Source organism: Ictalurus furcatus, chromosome 25 (genome assembly GCF_023375685.1).
Source record: "Ictalurus furcatus strain D&B chromosome 25, Billie_1.0, whole genome shotgun sequence".
Taxonomy (NCBI): Eukaryota; Metazoa; Chordata; class Actinopteri; order Siluriformes; family Ictaluridae; genus Ictalurus; species Ictalurus furcatus.
The window spans coordinates 13,303,072-13,324,318 of NC_071279.1; the positions used below are offsets into that span (position 1 = coordinate 13,303,072).

A 21,247-nucleotide genomic window follows, 5' to 3' on the forward strand; every position below is an offset into this window, starting at 1 on the left:
TTTTAGCACAAGTCCCTTTTTTGGGAGCTTAGGAGCAGAAGTGACGTTATTGGTGAAAGTATATACGTCAGCGTTGACTAAGGGTTGCTAGTTCAAGTTATGCACAATTACACACCTTACTATGTCCCTGTCTATGAAGCGGAAGAGCCAGAGGGTGTGTTGAGGGAAGGGGGATGTTGGGGGGGGGGGTGAACCAGAGGAAGAGGCGGGTTGTTATAAGAGAGGAGAGAGCGTCAAGGCGAGCAGTTGAACAAGGCTGTGGGTTGGACACTGCTGCCTCACTTGAAGAGTCAGTGTGTGTGAGCGAGAACACAACGACTTCCTCAGCACCGGAGCGCAGGTAAGGCTTGGCACGTCTTTGTCCTCTTTCCTTGTGTGTGTATGTGTGTGTGTGTGTGTGGACAAGATCTAGTTTTAAACAGGCTTTCCAAAGTGGTTATATATTGCCCAATATTGTTTATTGTTTATTTTGCTTTAGTTTACTCATCATTATCATCAACACCAAAGAAAGCATTGTAATTGATATTTACAGGCATGTTGACTGTTTTTTTAGTCAAAGGAAATTCATGATCATTGCAGTGCTTTTCAAATCCCATGTGACAATTTATAATGACTAAGCAATTCTTAATTCTTAATTCTCACTTCTTAATAAAGAATATATTAGTTATTTTAGTTATCACAATCTGTTTTATCAGTATACCTTTTCTTAATACCTTATATATATATATATATATATATATATATATATATATATATATATATATAATTTCTTACATGGATTTTATGGAGTTCACAGAAGCGGTTTAAAACTTATGACTGGCTCAGTTTTATTTTACATTTACTCATAAAGTTTCTTTGGAATGGTGAAGAAAAATTACTAAAACCATGCAGGGATCAAGAACTTTGCTCTCTCCCTCCATGGTTTGATAGGACACACTGGCCCAAGCTTTCATCTAAAACACCTTAGTGGCTTTGAAGATGCAGGTTAACGGAGCTTGATTTTATATATATATATATATATATATATATATATATACACACACACACACACACACACATACACACATATATCACATATATCATATATATATATATATATATATATATATATATATATATATACACACACACACACACACACACACATACACACATATATCACATATATCATATATATATATATATATATATTTATTTATTTATTTTACCTTCAATCATGTCTAATTTTACAGACAGGTTTACCAGTAAGTGTTCTGCTGAAGCTATGACTGATGAGACATAACGCAAATGCTCTGATGGGAACCGTTTGACTAGCATCAACCTAACAACATAGAATGAATTCTTCAGTGCTTCAGTTTCCATCGTGCAACTTTTGTATCATTTTCTCTATTTACATTCCAAATGAACATTTTTACCCAACAAGTAACACCTGCCTTTACTATAAAATACTACAGAAATACTACACAATCACTACAAAATAGTTAGAGGATCTTAACCGTAATAATATGAATCCAAAATAATGCCCACAACTGTGTAAATAATTTATGTGTGTTTAATTATTTGCTGATGAATTATCAGCAATTACATTTCAATTATCCAGAAGACAATGAATTACATTTTAAAACCTGAACTTTGAGAACTGAAAGTACTTACAGACGAAAAATGGACCAAAATCTAGGGTACTTTAAAGTTTGTTCGATCTTTTATTATTGCTTTTGTCATAATCCTGACGCAAGCAACATTTTATTTTCCATTCGACTGAACTGAAATGCCCAGCTGTAATTTCTTCCTCATCAGAAGTCTAAGCATGCATATCGTCTTGCGCCAATCAAGAGTGTTCTGGGACTGCAGTGTTTGTCGTGGTCTCGGTACTCCTAATTTGGTGTCATTTATTAAATGTTCCATGAAACCAACGTAATATCTCTAAGCATGACTAGCCATCTTTAATTGTATTCAGTTTAACCTTCATATACATACATTTATCTAGATATTATTTCATAAAAATGCTTAGGAAGTAATACTGAATACAAGTAAAAGGCTCTATTCTGAAAATGATTTGATTTTAATACCACAGTCATGTTTTGCCTCATATTCCAATTCTCCTTTCCAATAGGAGTGCAATTTCTTACAGTGGTTGCTTTTAACATCTTATAATTGGTTACATCTGTCAGGAAATTAATGCTTGTACTGCAAGTAAGCCACGAATCAAATGAACTGCTTAATGTGCACAATGATGTTCCTCTTTCCTGCTCATGTAGTCAATATGAAATCAAAGTGTGTGTTTATTAAAGTGTGAGTTTTAAAATATGCAACATGCAAATTGTAAGTGAAAGGAAGTGCACACAGACAGCAAGAGGAAAATCTCTCCTTAGATCCATTCATAATGGCAAATATTCATGATCAAATGTTTAAGCATTTGATGTGCTCAAGTACTGGTGCTATATCACATAATCAAATAATTCCTGAGTATTTTACATTTTAAATCACCGTAAAGAAACGGTCACATATTACACCTCTGACCATGAGGTTAGCCTTTTCTGAACTTACACCATCGTGAGTTTTTTCAAGAGCATGTGCTGTACTGAAGCGAAGAATTTGAAATGTGCCATTAGTCGTCGCTTATCTGCATTTGGATATAAAACTTGAACTACACTGGCCCTTCATTTCGGTTCAAAAGCAGCAATAAGATGAGAAATTTCTCACGACGAGACAGATTGAGTTCATATCCATTTTCCACTAAAGTTGAGCCTGTAGAGAGGGTGGTGGTAATTTCATTGAGTTTGTAAGCGTTTTTTTGTAAATGTCTCCACCAAACTCCATTCCTTAAGCATCCATTCACTGCCTTGGATTGCTTTACGATAAAGTCCCTCATGGGCACTGGGAGATAATACAATAATTGCTACTTTCCTAGTGGAGGCAGAGTAAAATCATCTCCACAGACGCCATAGCTTTGGGGTATCAATGCATTGGCAATTAAAGTGACTGAGCTCGTGCGTCCGCATCTGACTGAAAATGGTGATGACATGACGAGAGTCCTGATGATTAGCATATAACGCCATTGCGAAGGGTAAAATGAAATTGCTGAATGCAGCAAAACATGTGGGCTATTTCATTACTATGTAATAAAGTTGGAATGAGGTGTGTTTTATTTAATCTTCTCGTGGGCGGGATGGTGATGAGGGGTTGGATTTGGGGTGGTGGCGGGGGACATGGACAATTAGAGAGCTACCCGTACTTCTACGTATACAGCGTCAGACATCATAGTGAGGACATCCAGATTTGCTTATCTGTCCCCAGCCTGCAACATAGTGCAATCAAATTGGATGGGCAGATGGATTGTAGCCTCAGGAATGAAAAATGGATCTAGCTGTTTACCGTGGAGTTGATAGCATCAGGTGGCTCCTCGATGGGAGAACGGCAGTGGACTGCTTTAATCGGATTAGAATTGCCTCAGATTTATCATTTCACGGCTCTTCCCTGAGGGTATGTGAGTGGAGACTCGCAATCTCTCACTGCAGCATGCAGCCCCATACAAACACACCACTACATTAATGAGGAATGGTGTCAAAACCCTATAGAATGCACCCAATTTTAAAACTATAACCATGGGCTGTACACTGAGGTCAGCTGCAGTATATGTAGTCAGTGGCCTCATCCTACTGGAAATTTGGATTATACACTGCAAAAATATTCAGATCCTAGCAAGTGAAAATATATATAGTTAATTTATATAGTATTTCCCATTACAGACGTACAGTTAAAATACACCACATATATGATTATTAAACCTATTTCTAGACATGTTTACTAATTTTAGGCTTTAGACTGTCTTATTCTATTGGCAGATAATTTTGCAAATTTTTATAGAAAGTATTATTTGCCAGTAGAATTTGAACTTTTAAAGCTTGAAACGAGTAGGAATTAATCCAAATGGGTTTATAAATCTTATATTTGCTTTATTGTAATCATAATCGGAAATACTAGATACACTGGACTATATTCATGATATTTTGAAAGTAAAGACCATAGATACTTTTCTGATAGCTATCTTCTGTACTGTAGAGATCTCTTGTAAACTGTAATATGAAAGTGTTATTAGAACATATATGTATAATAACTACAGAACAATAATAATAAAAAAAAATATCATTAAAGTAGTTAAGTACTGAGAGAAACATTTGATGGTCTTTCGTCTCTTTGGCTGCAATCATTGGTCTCACACGGCCTGCTTTTAATTTCCCGTATTATCTCTAAAAACCTGCTCCGAGAAGAGTTATAGTGAGGGCGATTAAAAAAGAAAAAAGAATTTCCATCATGCAACTTTTAGAAAATTAATTGAGCTGCATTAATCGTGCGTGAGGTTAAATTGGCTGAAAAATGTTTTTGATCACTCTCCCATCATAAATGGCCTCACCTCGTACAGTATATTATAGGCCTGTAATCACTGCTTTACTTCTGTTCACTCAATAGAAAGTTTAAGAGGAAAGATTGTAATTTTTTTCCTTTTTATCCGACTTTATTACAGTTCAGAGGTTGATTTTTGGTTAAAGGTCGATAAGAAGTGTGTGAAGCCCTAATCTCATCGTGACTAATGTGTGCTGGCACAGTGACTCAGAGTCGTTGTTGCTCCCAGTCTCTCTCGCTCTCTTTCATTTCCTCTTCATTATGCCATACATGCTAATTCAGACATCAATTAAGGCCTATGATGAGTTTCGTTAATGAACATTAGAACGGGGGAAAAACAGATGGTGAATGTTTAATTTTGCCTTCTATAACATAATGTGCTAAGAAAGAGTAATCAGCCTGTGCTATAGGGTTATAAAAATAAAAAGGAGTGAAGACTGATAATCTCCGAGTTTCTTCATGGTTAAAGATTTGAACCAGGGGCAAGAAGGTGTGCAATTAAAGCTCAAGTTCTAAAATCCTACATCAATGTCCTTCTAATTCTAACACGTTGACCTTGGGCAAGACACTTCACTTGATAGCTCGTCTGCTCCAGGCTGGAGATATGCACAATTAAATGGCATATGGCATACAATGTCCTCTTCAGTGCCTCATTTGATCAGATTTGTCCTCAGTGGCAGTGCTGTGGTTGTGGTTGTGGGTAGATAATTGAAAATAAATAGCAGCATGTGGATTATAATATAAATAATTACTTTTACACAGTATGCGCTGTCATTTATATACATCAATGCTGATGTATATTTAAGCTGAGGAGTGACTGTATATCCATATACAATGAAATAATACAAACACTATAGATATTTTACTATACTGGTATAAAACCTTTCCTCAAAACTTACTACGACACTGACTGCTTTGATTTTTATTTCTATGTTATTTTGTTTTAAATAAGAAAGGCTAGACGTGATCCTCTTCTAGCTTCCGTAAGCAAGTAATTTAATACTGACACTGCTGCAGCGCTGTGGTCCTTCAGTAACACCATGAGGTTTTGGGCAGATACTATCAAAAACCCATGAAATTGGCTTCAACAGTTATCGCACCGTGAAATTATCATGCCATTCGTCTCTAATGCAAGCACGTACTTCAAATGAATCCAAACGCAAGCATGGGTATTAGATTCAGAAGTGAAGTACAGCATTTTGGATTTCTCATATAGAGTATCATCTCAGGTGGTAAACAATACAGGCTCATGATTAGAGTGTACTGTAAAACAGATTTTTTTTTTTTTTGCATGTAATCCCTAATTAACAAGTAAGGAACTATCCTATTTCAGTGTAGGGGTTCAGGGAAACACCAATGAATAATATATGAGCAGGATATTATCACATTATATTACATGGTCATGATACCTGTGTGTGAAAAACATTAAGTCTGATGTGTCATGCATTGTTTAACCCTCATCATCTATAACTTAAAAATGAATGTTCTAACAACACACAACATCTCTTTTTACTGTTTATATTTTGAAATACCTAATGTATTGCACATACCCAATTGTATTGTATGTGCAGTATCCTCCAAACACTCCTACTCTTAACAATCTTGCTCCTTTATACCTTACGGAGCTCCTATCCTTTCGTAACCTCTCTAGAACTCTAAGGTCATGTGCTCAAGCACTACTAATGGTTCCCAGATCTAGATTGAAGCTTAGGGGTGATTGTGCTTTTGCTGTGGCTGACCCTAAGCTTTGGAATAGCCTGCTTCTACATATTAGAACAGCTCCTACCTTAACTATTAAGTTAAAAACTGATTTCTTTTCTTTGGCATTTGACCAGCCGTAGAGATAGTTTTAAATGTGTTATATGATTGTTGTGTAATGATACAATATTAGGATTCTTATTTTTCTTCTGTATTCTCCCAAGGCAAATGTGTGCACAGGTTTGATTCTAAATAAGAATGGCTAGATGTGAACAGGGACTAAAATTACTTTTTTGTTTGATATTTTTAACCAGATTTTATTTAAAATGACCTAGAGGTATACTATGTATACAGTGCCCTCCACTAATATTGGCATCCTTGGTAAATATGAGCGAAGAAGGCTGTGAAAAATTGTCTTTATAATTTAACCTTAAAGTTCACAAAAATACTCTGCTCTCATTGATATCAAACAAAACACTGGTTTAACCAAAAAAAATAAATAAATTGTTAAATATAGGTGTGCAAGGTGGCACCCTTTTGGTCAATACTTTGTGCTAGCTCCCTTTGCCAAGATAACAGCTCTGAGTCTTCTCCTATAATGCCTGATGAGGTTGGAGAATACATGGCAACGGCTCTGAGACCGTTCCTCCATACAGAATCTCTCCAGATCCTTCAAATTTTGAGGTCCATGCTGGTGGACTCTCCTCTTCAGTTCACCCCACAGGTTTTCTATTGGTTTCAGGTCAGGGGACTGGGATGGCCATGGCAGGGATGGCCTCGATTTTGTGGTCAGTAAACCATTTTTGTGTTGATTTTGATGTATGTTTTGGATCATTGTCCTGCTGGAAGATCCAGTCACGGCTCATTTTCAGCTTTCTCTCACAGGGAGTCAGGTTTTCATTTAATATCTGTTGAGATTTGATAGAGTCCATGATGCCGCGTATCCTAACAAAATGTCCAGGTCGTCTGGCAGAAAAACAGCCCCAAAGCATTAAAGAACCACCACCACATTTAACCGTGAACATGAGGTACCTTTCCATATGGCTACCTCTCTATGTGCGCCAAAACCACCTCTGGTGTTTATTGTCAAAAAGCTCTATTTTGGTTTCATCTGACCATAGAACCTGATCCCATTTGTTCCAGTTCCAGTAGTTCCAGTAGTGTCTGGCAAACTGAAGATGCTTGAGTTTGTTTTTGGATGAGAGTAGAGGCTTTTTTCTGGAAACCCTTCCAAACAACTTGCGTTGATGTAGGTGACTTCGAATTGAAGCTATATTCCATGGTCTTACACATTGTTATGAATGAGTAAGGGAATTAGGCCTATCTCTTACCTCAAATTTATAAACCTATGAAACAGGAAGTCATGGTTGATCAAGTCAGCAAGGTGTACAATTTTTTTTTTTTTTTTTAATATCAATGGGAATATACTTCAAATATATTTTTCTCATATGAATCCATAGGGGTGCCTATAATTGTTGCACACCTATATTTAACAAATATATTTGTTGGATAAACCTGTGTTGTGTTTGCAATTGTTTGATATCCATGAGAGCAGAGTATTTTTGTGAATTTTTTTTTAAAAAAAGATCAAAAAGTTAAACAATAAAGACAATTTTTCACAACCTTCTTTGCTCATATTTACCATGGGTGCCAGTATTAGTGGAGGGCATTGTATTTGTAAAAATATTTGCAAAAAGTTTTTTTTTTGCGTGTGTTCATTAGAGATACTGAGCCGAATAAAACTGATTTTTCATGTAAGTGCTAGAACAAATTAGCTTTTTAATGACTCATTTTTGACTTGACTCCTATTTACACTTCTATTTGCTCACTTTTTTACTTAGCGAATCCTGCGACCTTTTACACTGCACTCCAGCTCAAAACTCCATTCTGGGGTTTTTCCGTGAAGAAGCCATGAAGACACCACTTTGGGTCCTGCTGTTGTTGAGTTTGTGTGTCCCTAGTCGCAGCGATTGCCAGGGAGATTGTTTAACCTGCGCACTTCTCCTGCCTCCACAGCAAACTTTCAACACCCTTGTGAGTGATGAGTTATTCTCTCTCTCGCGCTCTCTCTCTCTCTCTCTCTCTCTCTCTGTCTCACATCACGTTTTACATTTCACACACTGTCTGTGTAAGCACCGAGCAAAAGGTCTAGTTTTGTTACTCAACAAAATCCTGGGCTGTTTCATGTAAATTAAATTACTCTTGCTTAAATGCTCTTTAATCAAATTCCTAATGGGTTCGAAGATGCAAAAAACTGCGCCTGAGTCAATTTAGTTAATATATGTACATAATTGGCTGGAGAAAAGTCTGCCACTTATGTGGACGGTGTTTAGTGAGTGGCAACAGGGATTTTCTCAGGCTGGGAAGACATCACGTTATCATTCTTTCATTTCTCAGCTACACACATGCTCACATTGGACTACCTGCTGAATACATGAATGCGTACAAAAATGTGTGTACGCATCTGTGTGTGTGTGTGTGTATATATATATATATATATATATATATATATATATATATATATATATGTGTACGCATCTGTGTGTGTGTGTGTGTATATATATATATATATATATATATATATATATATATATATATATATATATATATATATATATATATATATATATATATATATATATACCAGACATACTGTATGTACAAATTCTTCCATCCAACACACATTCCCACCTGGCACTGAGAATCCTCTGTAGCCTGTATTTAATTTGCAATGGGTAATTAATTTGTGGTCAGAGCTTTCCGCTGTATGGAGCTAAATTTTTTAAATAGCCTTTCCCAACACAAGTGACGATTTCTATTTCTTAAGTAATAGACAGTTTGCCTCATTTGGCACATTAGAACCCTTTCCTACACCCATGAACAGTGTCACAGCCACTATGTGGAGTGATACGGTATCACAGTATGGCTTATAATCAGGGACAAAATGAGGAATTTTATGCTCTGTACCTTTTAGTTCTTATCATTGCACTAATAGGGCTATTCTAGTAAAGTCACATTTGTCTAACCAGCCCGTGACATGATGTGTCGGCAGGTGTGTTTGCTGGAATGTGAGGCCCAGACGTTCCCAGCTCATACCTGGGATCTCTGCTACCAAGTGGTGAGTCTAAACCCAGCCGCATTGCCTACACATGATTTATTGAAGCGTACAGAAGACGAAGAAAAGCCTCTGGCCGTAGTGAAGATGGAGGACGAGGGCATGGAATACTCAGAAGCTTTGGAGCGATTCCGCCACATGGCTCAGGTGCTCAGCAGTCACGAACCCTCCGGGGAGGCACAAAAATCGGATCAGTTTGGGGAAACCTACGACCTGGGGCTCGACTCCGGTATGGAGGACGAGGAGGAGCAAGACAGAGTTGACAAGGGGGAAGAGCAGGACCAAGATGGCGATACCGCCATCAATCTGTCCAAACGCTTTGGTGGCTTTATGAAAGGCCGCCACGGCTTCCGTAAGCTGGTGAGCTCTGGGAGACCCCTGCAGAAGCGCTACGGTGGCTTCATCGGGATCCGTAAGTCAGCCCGCAAATGGAACAACCAGAAGCGGGTGAGCCAGCTGTTGAGGCAGTACCTGAGTCTCACCGCACGCACGGGCCGCTCGGGCCGTTTCTCCAACCTGTCTGCAGCTGCAGTTCGACAAAAGAATGAGGTTTAACCACCCTCCAGCAGGTGCTGATCTCTCCTCTAACCTCCATCATGTACCACATCCAAGATGAGCTAAAAGATATTAACAAAATTGCATCCAACAAGGAATGTTTTCTTTTCTTTTGTTTGTTTGTTTGGTTGTTTCCACTATTGATATTTCGAGCTCATTGTGCTCATTAATTCAGTAATCAACAGGCTGTTGGTTTGGAATTTCAGCCGCTGGCTGAGTTTTAACCTTGGCAGAAATAAAAGCGATGCACTGAAACTTACATTGAGCATGTCCATCAATATCAGCTCTGGATGTAGGAGGAATCGCAGAGCACTGTGGTCGTTTGTCTGTCCTCTGAAGAGTTGAATGTCATGAATGGAAAAGCACTTTATCTATTTTATCATCCTGTCTTGCACACTGTTGATCACATTCAATAAGGGTTAATTGCAAACAAGGAATGACTCAAGATGTTTTTTTTTTTTTTAATCCTATTTTTGATTTAAGTCTCATTACTACTCACCAAGAACTTTTGGGTTGCTTGCTGAAATCAAAATGAGTCATTATCATCAGATATGGTGCACCACACATGCTTCATGTGTACTAAATTCCCCAGAAATAAATGTTTCTATCATCAAATTGTACATGTTAACGGGTTATAATAAAACTTACTAACATGTAATTAACACTGCTATTAAGGTGAGCCGAGGTGTAATCAAGATATTACACGTTACCAATTTATAACCATCTGTTCAGCACTATGTGTTGGATAGGGAGCCATTTTAGATCCCCATCTAGAATACTACTCCTTGGAATCTAGTTGAGCTTACATTATATCAATGGAGCATTGCTGCCCTCTAGAGGGCCCCCCCCCACACACAGATTTTAGATTTAAACCAGCCCTGATATAGATCGATTTTGTGAGTATGATCATAAACAGGGGACATATAATAGATGATCTCTGAGGTGAATAATTCATCTCTTTATTCTTCCCATGAGCTTTATTTTCTAATGTACTGGTCCCAGTACATTAGAAAATAAAGCTCATGGGAACAATAAAGAGATGAATTGCCTTCTCTACACTTCTATGCTGTTATATATATATATATATATATATATATATATATATATATATATATATATATATATATATATATATATATATATATATGGTGTACCAAAATTCTTCATACATGTTTGCCTGACAGATGACTATGTTTGCCTTCGTCGTGTGTGATGTGCTCGCCATGTTTCCTGTTAAAGTCCATCGCAACCTTGCGACAGCTTCCCGATCCAGCTGTGAGAATGATTTCCATACGTTCTTCTTTTGTCAAAGGCGTTCTTAAAGCCTATCTGAAAAAATATATACATAATATAAACTAAGACATTTGGAGATAATTTTGCTGTAGTGTTAATTTCCCCTACATGTATGTATGGAGATTTTTGAGATACCCTTATATATAAAATTCTCATTCAAGTATTCCTTTTCTATCTTTTTTTTTTTTTTTAAATAATAAAATATATATTATTTGATAATTTTTCGGGAAAGTGGTCTGTTAATAGGAAAAAACAAACAAAAAAAACAAACAAGGAACTGGCATACAGATCTCATGTGTCCATTACAGTATTCTTTGTTTATGTCATTTTTAGCTTTGTGGAAAATGTATACTGCAAAACACATTACATTGTGACTTTGTGAAAGGATTCGAACACATCTTTCAGGTATTCAAAAGTGATCTTTTCTTTTCCAGCTGTCTGAATTGTACATAGAATGCAGATAAAATATCAATAAAATAGTTTACTATTTCTCTTGTGGTTTGTCATGCAACTATCAGCGTCTCCATTGTGCATATTGTATAAGGTGTGTGTGTATATTGTAAGTTGTATTTGAATCATTTTGAACAATTAAACAATTTCCTGTTCTTGATCCATAGTATGTGGGTATAACAACAAATTCTTGAAATCTGTCCAAGGTTTTGACTTCATCAGATTAAAAACCAAAGTAAACAAACAAAAACTTGGGACTTGCAATAGCACTTTGGTAATCAATCATAAGTTATAGCTGCTCGCCACTTTTTTATTTCCTTTCACTTGGTAATATCTTCTCTAAATTTGGTATGAAATGTCACTGTTACGCTGATGTTTTATGCATCTCCAAATCCTGATTCCATTCTCCCACCTGCCTGTCTTACTAACTGCTTTCACGAACTAAAAGTTTGGTTTTCCTCCGACTTTCTTAAACTCAATGACAGTAAGACTGAAGTACTACTTATAGGCACTAATTCTATTCTTTCTAGGTCCTGCAGTTTCTCATTATCCACTGATGGTTCTTCCATTTTTCCTTCCCGCCAGGTTAGGAACTTGGGGGTCATATTCGACAGCACTCTTTCTTTTGAAGCACACATCAACAGCATAACCAGGTCTTGCTATTTTCATCTTCGTACTATTGCTCGCCTCCGTCCATTTCTCACCGCTCGTAGTACTGCTATTCTTGTTCATTCGCTCGTCACCTCTCGCATTGACTACTGTAATTCTCTTTTATCTGGTTTGCCACACAAGCTTCTCAATAAACTCCAGCGGATTCAGAGTTCTGCTTCTCGTATCATAACCTTCTATACAACATTACCCCAACCCTTCAACAGCACCACTGGCTCCCTACAAACTCCGAAATTGAATTCGAAATTCTCCTCCTCACTTACAAATCTCTTCATCACCTTGCTCTACCTTACGTTGCAGATCTCTTACAGCCCTACAGCCCTTCTCGAACTGTCCGATCCTCTTCATTGGGTCTCCTCCATACCACCCTCTGCTCATCTAACCACCATGGGACACAGGGTCAGTTAACATCTGTAATTCAGACTCGTTATCCCAATTTAAAATCAAACAAACTCACTTATTCAGAATAGCTTAGCCTTCATGATTACTGTCTGCACTCAAATCCAGCACTTTTTGTTTTTATTACTCTTACGGTTGTCATGTTTGTAATTGTCGCGCTCCTCTTTTATGGTTTTATTGACATTGTTATTTATTCTTATTTACTACTCTGACATTGTTATTATGGCTACTTCTTGTTCTTGATGTGTGGTGATCTTGAGTGATTTGAAAGGCGCCTTAAATAAATAAAATGCATTATAATAATTATTATTATTATTACTTGATTCGGAAACGCTGTTACTTGGACATAAGTCAACCACAAAAAACTGTTGAAGAAAAACCTAATAGATAGAAACACAATGAACAACATTTTTAAACACATTTCAGGCTATAAAAACAGCAAGAGAAAAAAAAAACATAATACAAATATACCAAAACTGACTATATACCAAAAGAGAAAAATCTCAAGAGCGATTGAAGTGCACAACTGCAGGGGAATGGAAAAAAAAATTCTTGCTTTATAGGTTGACAAGAAAGACAGAGGGATCAGGACTACACCACGTCACACAGCTATCACCAGAACTCGCGTCACAGAAAAAGATCATAAAAAATACACTTCAACTCCTTTTGGAAAACAGATACAAAAGGTAAAAAGAGGGATTCCCACCATCCTCTACAGTGCCAGGAGTAGTCCAATGTAAGAAAGGAAAGACGGAGATTCTTGCTTGCCTCAAAACGTTGTATTTTTTTTTCAATCAGGGAAGCGCTGACAGGCTTTCTTCCAGCAACACGCGGTGCACCACTGATCCCTGCGCTCCACACCATACACCTTGCGGCACTTTTTGGCCTCGCCTCGACCTTTCCTGAACAGACACGCATAGGGAGAATGGATTAAACCATTAAAAGATTATAACCACAGTCAGAAATTGCTGAAATGACATCATGGCTGGCGAGTCTGAAACACGTATATGACTGTTTTGCATTAGCAAACACTGGTGTGCTGCTTGCACTGATTCTTTATTGGGGTTTTAATTGTTATTCATATTAACTATAAGATAGATGGATGGCTGGATGGATAGAAGACTGAAAAACAATGACTAAACATTAGTGTTTTTTTTGTATTAGTTAACACAATGAATAGTTATGCACATACAAACAACATTTCAGAATGGAGAGCACAAACCGGATGGAGCAGTAGCCTCTGGATGGTGATACACTCATGGTATGTGATCTGGTGGGAACGCTGTTCAGCTGTAGCCACTGCTCACCCACGCTGACGGAACGGCTTCGTGACATGCTGATCTGTGAATAAAGAGACGGTGGAAAGTTTTGACAAACCCTGCAGCAATAAGCACTTCCACTGGGGCTGGTTGATTTTTCATTTCCATTTCCTTCATCACTTCCCAGAATAAGCGGACAGTAGCTTATCGACACTATGACTTTTTGTTGCATATCTGAACTGGTTATATTTCGCTGATTGATGGCCACATACAAATGCTGAAATGAAATAAATGTCATGAAGTGTAACAGAAACTAGCAGATAATTCATTCATCTACATTTATCTTCATTTAGCTTTATCCAGGTAAGAGTTGGGGTGGATTTGGAGCTAGTCTCTGGAATGCTGGGCACAAGGTAAGAATACACCCTAGATGATATGCCAGGCCATGACAGTGCACCTCGCACACGCATTCAGGTGGCAAATTAGCCATCTACCTAAATTTGTAGGAGGAAACTGAAGTACCTGGAGGAAACCCATGAGAACTTCCACTCCAGTACCAACCAAAGCGTACAATTGATCCCCAGACCCTGGAGCTGTGAGTCACAAATGCTTCCTGACTGCCAATTTTTTTTTGCATATATCAACAAGCAATGTTAATGACGTGTGTAAACAGTGAGGCAACAGCTGCCCTGACTCTCCCCTTAACTATATAGGATATTGCTGAGATCCATCACTTCATGATCCTCAGTGTCAGTTATGAGAACATGCTGATGTCAGTATCCACAATGTATCATTTTTTTTTTTAGATATTATTCTACAAGGTGTGTTAATTTTTTTAAATTGAGAAACGAGGAGAAAAGTCCACTATGTTTTGATTGGCGTATTGGTGCTTCTGCTCCCAGCATGTGATCCCCCAGTGACATTTCATGAGCTCTAAGGCCTAAGAAGCATGCACCAGCAAATTTAGGTTTTGCATAGTTTATCCATGATCTAAAATATCACTACCCTGGCCTAGCAAAACTCCTAGATGTCTAAGTACGTCTGTGTCTACCTGAGGTCTGAGCTGGAGTCCAGCTGAAGTCCAGTCACAGGAGGAAGGAGAGTCTGGGGATATGGTCACCTCATCGGGGGCACAAGCCTAGAGAAATGAAGTATAAAAATTAGAATTTTTGTCCCTGTTAGGGATCCTTTAACAATTCTGTTTAGGATCCTACAACAGAGTTTTAACCTATGTGTAGAGTAATAGAGCCATGCTTTGTTTAAAAAAAACAAAACACTTCTATTTGGTCTGCACTCATGTAAATGCACTGTTAAAAGCTGCCATATTGCAATATTGTATGTTCAACAAAGTGAGTTCAAACATAAGAGGTACAGCACGTGTATCACCTGGTAGAGATGCTCAGTGTGAATCTGCCACACACTGCTGGGGGCAGACTGGCTGAGAGTGCTGGAAGAGGACGGGGCCTCTCTGGAAGTGGGCTGGCTGAGAGTGGAGCTGCATGAGGACCAGGGCCCACTGGTGAATGACACAGAAGGAGATGGAGACATCGGTCCCTCTTCCACTGAGGAAACCTCGGTATAATAAAAATCTTCTTCTCTATGAGATTGCTCTGGTCCACTGTGTATGAGAAAAAAGCACAAATCCTGATTACTGTGTACTTTATATTTAAGACCTTACAGATTACAGTATACACCAAAGGTACAGCTATAAATTAAAAATCTGTAGGTCCAGTTACATAAATTCCTTCCTTCAAAATGTCTGGATAAGCAAGTAACACGAATGAATCATGACTACATTAAAGACTGGCTCCTGCTTATAAATAAGACAAGGATCTGCTACAGCTATGGAGCAGGTTCATGTTTAGAAAACCATAGTCTCTGAATTACAGTTAGTTTTTTCATATATTTATCAGCTCTGTTAAAGTATTTAAAAAATTCTAAATACTTTTCCAGGTCTATGTCCGGACTGCGGTCCACCAGTTAACATCCTCTGGTATATACTAAATATATGAAGTACTCTGTACACTTCTTCCTGCACAGAAAAGCTCACCCCAGATGGAGAATGCGAATGTGACGTTTCATCGCAACTCGTGACGTCAGCACTTTGCCGCAGCCAGGCCACAAGCACTTATACGCTCCCCTGCTCGAAATCTGTCCCAGACGGAGAAAAAGAGCTGAGTCAACCTGCTAAGCATTTTCGCACAATTTGCTGCAAAACGTCATCACTCTCACCTTGCACCGCCTGGTCTCTGGCTCGTTACGTGCTCCCAGCTCCAGCTCCATGTGCAGACCCTCGTCTGCCAGTTGTCCCATGCTGCTGTCTGTCTCTGTAATGGATGGCGATGGAGCAGGACTCACACTGCCATGCTCCCAGCTCCAGTAGCCGCTGCTGCCACTGTCCGACAGTTCCCCTCCACCACACTCCATATCCAGTGGGCCATCTGGACAGTACATATGGAGAGACTGAGACATTGAGATATTTTTTTTGGCTACAGGCACAAGTCAGCAAGAAATTGGGCATATAGAGAGTATTAATGAGTAGGGTTAGGCCTGCAGTGCTGGATTTCTCTTGGCTCAATCTTTATATACATTTATATACGTCCCAACAAATCATCATACAAACCCATTGAATAAAATCATTCATATGTCTGCTGTTCTGCCAGCTTGCCCTTTTTTTTTTTTGATGACTTACGTGATAGGGGATCTCTCTGTGTGGGGCTCTGGATCACTGGCCTACTGGCCAGACTAGTGAGGACCATCGCAGCCATCATCTCATCCATTTCTACTGATTCAGGACTCCTGTAACATAGGAGAAGTGACAACAGAGAGCAATAAAAAGATATAAATAAATGAATCTACAAATAGATCTGAATTTCAAGAGTATTCCTGATGAGTATCCCAACTTACATAATAAAAAATGGTTTATCTTATAACACAACGCTGTTAAATGATCAATTGTGATTGGTCAGAAGGTGTTGCTTACCGTTGCAGAACAACACAGCTCTGTCAGTAGTGTTGGCCATGGTTCACATCACAGGGTTATATAAACGCGCTTGTTGTAACAAGGTGTCATTTCTATACTAGCGTCTCATTCATGGTGGAAGCTCCACATATTCTAAGACTAATAGTAAACAGATTTAAAAAATGGTATTTCATAAAGACATGTAATAATTGATATGATGAAGATTTCTGAAAAGAGACTTCTTTTTTGTTTTGTTTTTTAACATTTATGGAAGGAATCTTGGGTGTTTCTGGTGCTTTGTAGCAGTTTCATTTTCTGCCACAGGAAATTGATCAGGATAGAGGACGTTCCACTGCCTGTTTTTTAAATTTTATTATTAACTTCTAGAGAGAAAAGGACAAGATAAAGTGGTACGGGCAGTACTGTTTATAGCTGCTAAAATGTAAGTGATAATAGAAACTAACTTGTCTTCTGAATATTCCACAACATTAAATTGAGCTATAAGTAGTTAATAGTGCAACATGTCATTCTTTAATCAATTACAAATTGTAAAAGTTGATAAATTGCTGTGGTAAAAAAGGAATAAAACACTTTGGCGTGGCATCACAGCACCCTATTATTGATTCTTTTCCTATAATGGTGTTTCTTTCCTTAAATGATGGGTACAACAGGGTTATAAAGTTTCCATGAAACAGGAGCAAGTGCAAAATTACATTCCCTTAATATGATATCTTGAACAAAAGTACTTTCTTGATCTCCAAGGAAGAATTCAGGCACTATACAAGAGCTGTCGAACACGGGACCTCAACTACGTACAATGGCATCAGTGCACAAGCAAGGCAATAGATAACATTGAATGGAGCATTCACAATCAGTGTGTCTTGGATGATTTATTGGGTTTAGTGTTAACACACAGAACATTCACATGTGTGCCAAATAAAATGGAGTAAGATATAAACCAGCTCGGATTCTGAAAGTTACCGGTACGGCAGGTCACTGGAAGAGTGTAAGAAAAACAGGGTGTTTGATCGCTCTGAATTGGCAGACCACACTTCCCCAAGATCCGGAGAGGACTGCAAGATGGAGTTCTGCCGGTCTTTCCGTACGTCTGCGTTCTCTTGAACACAATGTCTGACCTGCAGAGAGTTGAAAGAGATCATTTTTGCTCTGGGGTCCCAAATTAGGACACAGCAAATGACTCATGGCATCAAAATGGAAAATGATGATAGTGTTAAGTTGGAATGCTGATATGTACCAGGCCTCCCTTTTTTCGCCCTGTTGCCGAATGCATGGCCCTGAGTCCTGCCTGGGACTTCACAGCTGCCATGTTGTGCCCTACCCTCTCTCGCTCTCTCCTAACGGGCCGGACCAAACAGTAGTCTCAGGCGCTCCAAAAATCTGAAACCAGAGAAGTATTATTATACATGAAACACGTGCTGAGAGACACAAAATGGCTGATAATACAATAGGCTCATTACAAGCACTGGTACAGCCTACATGACTAAACAGTGCACACTACACAGTACACACTACACTCATGTAATGCCAGCTGGATGACTCAGGATCAATTCTGCAGCTCATACTAATAAGTATACAAGTCAGATTTTATCAAATAGGAAGGATTCGCCCAAACCTGCAAATATAATTCACGTGGATTAAATCCGTGGGGTTTTTGTGTTATAAAAAGAGACAACTAGGTCTTCGCAAACTGCACGAGACTGTTTTTTTTTTTTATTTTTTTTTTTAGGGCAACACACCCCCTCAGTGAGCCTCTGATGGACTCAGGCACGAGCTCGGGAGAAGAACCGATCAGACACCGGATCAGACACCGGATCAGACTCACACCTCCATCTGTGTATACGCGTAAATTAAAAAAAAAAAACTGAAAACAAATCGTCTTTATTCTCTTTGGATGTATGCGTTGTCCGACATGTGACGTAACCTGGCGGTTTCAGGGTGTCCGCGCAGACCGACTCCGTGCACAGAGTCCGCGGATCAGCCTCCGCACTTTTCCCCGAGCCGCTTTCTACTGGGCGTTTAACACCGACCTGTAAACAACCCGCCTATAATGGGCGTGTCCGGCGCGCTGATTGGCTGAGCGGCTTTCCGCACGCGTACACGCCCTCGCTTACCAACACTTGACGTGTACAGACACGAGTTTCAGACTGGGGCTCTGTGCTGATCGGCAAAAAGCGTGCAATCCAATTAAAGAGTGCAGTAAATGAACATAATTAACAAACCCGTTCTGCATGAAGCGCACAATTAACACCAAGGTACGAGTGTGAGTAATCTAATCTAATCACTAATCCCTGACCAAAGAGAAGTGTTCTAGCCGAGAATCACGGTTGGATTAAAGATCTGACCTGTCTGCATACATGCATAACACAGCACGTGCACAAGCCGGTGCAAAATCATTACAAAATTAAATTAAAAATAAAAACTAATAAAAAAAAATATTAATTTAAAGCGAGTTTTTACCTGGAATGTGTTTTCCCCGGTAGAGGAGCCACATTGGCTCTCTGGGAGCGCGCGCCTCCTCTACACAAGGCTGTGTGTGTGTGTGTGTGTGTGTGTGGTCAGCAGTGCCGCTATGACAGCTGGGTATGCTATACACGCCTTGTATTATTTTGCCACGTGTCATTTTTTTAGCTACGACTTGACTTTTTTGTGTTTAATGGGCAACCCAGAGAGTCTACACATAGGCCTAGTCTCACACAGGTCTCACACAGGCCCTTGTTGAAGTTATTTCCGAATACATGTCGGAGACTTCATCTTTTTTTTCTGCAGTCCTTCAGAAGCAGATTAAACAACCATTAATGTTAATTCTAACACACTGATCACCTGTGACATTTGAAAAAAACTTTCTTAACGATATCCGATCCACAAATACTGCACTTAGACATATTCACATATGTTTAAAATAAGAATTAGTATACTAATTAGTGGCGTATGACTGGACATCAGGTCGGCACACTCTAAATACTGTTGGGTCGAAAGAACAACCCAACTGGTAAGCCAACTAAGGGTTAATATCAAGGCTGGATTATCCATATGTGGGATTGGGTGAGTGCCCTGAGGGGTTCCAAATGATTAAGATAACAACTAGACCATTGAAATATTTTTCATATTTTCTATACATAATGTTTATTGGAAGAGATATAAAAACAGATACAAAATTAACAGTTAATACTATATGTGTGTGTGTGTATATATATATATATATATATATATATATATAGAGAGAGAGAGAGAGAGAGAGAGAGAGAGAGAGAATATGAAATTATATGCATGTAAATAATTGCAATTTGGTGTATGTGCCCCCGGCCCCCCAGTTGAGTCCACAAGAAAAAAAATCTGACAAATTCAAAATGGACAAATTCACCATATCTTTAAAAAAAATACATTTATGAATTCTTCCAAAAAATTTAAATATCTGACCTGAAGAAAATGATCAATTGAAAAATAGTCAGCTTCGTATCACTTCCTGAGGCATCATTTTAATTGAAAATAGAGCTCCAAAGTTGGCTAAAATGCCCAACTCTGCGACCTCTTTCTCAGGAACTGTAGATCACAGCAGCCCAGGGTTCATGTCATTTGAAAGCTACTGAAGAGCTCTTTTTATAACATGGTTATGCAACCATATTACCTATAATGGGTATTGCTCTTTGAGTTCCATAACTTTATAAGTGCAGATGATTCGTAGTGATGCTGCAGGCTCTCCATGAAAGAACGCAATCATGTGACTCGCATGTTCTCTGCACAGTATACTTTAACTCTATGGGTCGTGCAGATTATGCCCTCTGGTGTTCAAACAGTGAAATTCCATTAAATGCCTAATTAATAGAATGCTGCACTTTGTTTCGTTTTCTGTTGTCTGTTATGATTGAGTTTGATTCATGATTAAACTTTTTTAAAATTTAACAATGTTGACCCAAAATTGGATAAGAGGATGTATCTCGGCTGTACTGTGATCAATCGTAATGAAACTTGATAAGCTTCATCAGCAGCATGATCTGAGGGTCCATGCCGAATTCGAGAACAGTGCCACCTACAGGTCATGAGATTGAAAAATGACAGTTTTTGTTCATAACTTCTGAATACTTTGACAGAAAATTATGATCGATGGTGTCTACGGATTCATTGGGTCATTGGTGAATCCATCGATGCTAAATGAACAAAACATTTAAGACAAAATTGATTATCTATCTCTTCATTTATTTAGCTGCATGATGCTCTTTTCACTGTATCCACTGTGATTGGTCCTCATTAATAATTGCAAGAGGTTTTGGGTTAGAGAACAGTCAGGATTGGTGAAGATTTCACCAAAGGGCACATAAAGGTTTATAGAAGGTACTCATGAGCCCTAAAACGAAGCATGGGACACACTACACATTCAAAGACCTTGCTGTCATGCTCAGAGGGCCACAACATGAAAAATGGGCC

At 38.6% G+C, this 21,247-nt stretch overlaps 2 protein-coding genes across 2 annotated transcripts; one reads left to right on the plus strand and one right to left on the minus strand.

Moving 5' to 3' along the window:
* The first annotated feature begins 204 nt into the window (after window positions 1–204).
* On the plus strand, window positions 205–10,745 carry pnocb (prepronociceptin b). Its single transcript, XM_053614474.1, has 3 exons — window positions 205–340; window positions 7,944–8,136; window positions 9,155–10,745. Exons 2-3 carry the CDS (start codon window positions 8,014–8,016, stop codon window positions 9,770–9,772), a joined length of 741 nt encoding a protein of 246 aa, XP_053470449.1. The 5' UTR covers window positions 205–340; window positions 7,944–8,013; the 3' UTR covers window positions 9,773–10,745.
* Window positions 10,746–11,220: 475 nt separating this feature from the next.
* On the minus strand, window positions 11,221–19,657 carry znf395b (zinc finger protein 395b). The gene is made up of 10 exons (XM_053614473.1): window positions 18,438–19,657; window positions 18,060–18,202; window positions 17,786–17,940; window positions 16,535–16,641; window positions 16,075–16,283; window positions 15,893–15,993; window positions 15,229–15,460; window positions 14,894–14,980; window positions 13,806–13,924; window positions 11,221–13,485 (listed from the first exon to the last, which is right to left on the minus strand). Exons 2-10 carry the CDS (start codon window positions 18,129–18,131, stop codon window positions 13,374–13,376), a joined length of 1,194 nt encoding a protein of 397 aa, XP_053470448.1. The 5' UTR covers window positions 18,132–18,202; window positions 18,438–19,657; the 3' UTR covers window positions 11,221–13,373.
* Window positions 19,658–21,247: the final 1,590 nt, after the last annotated feature.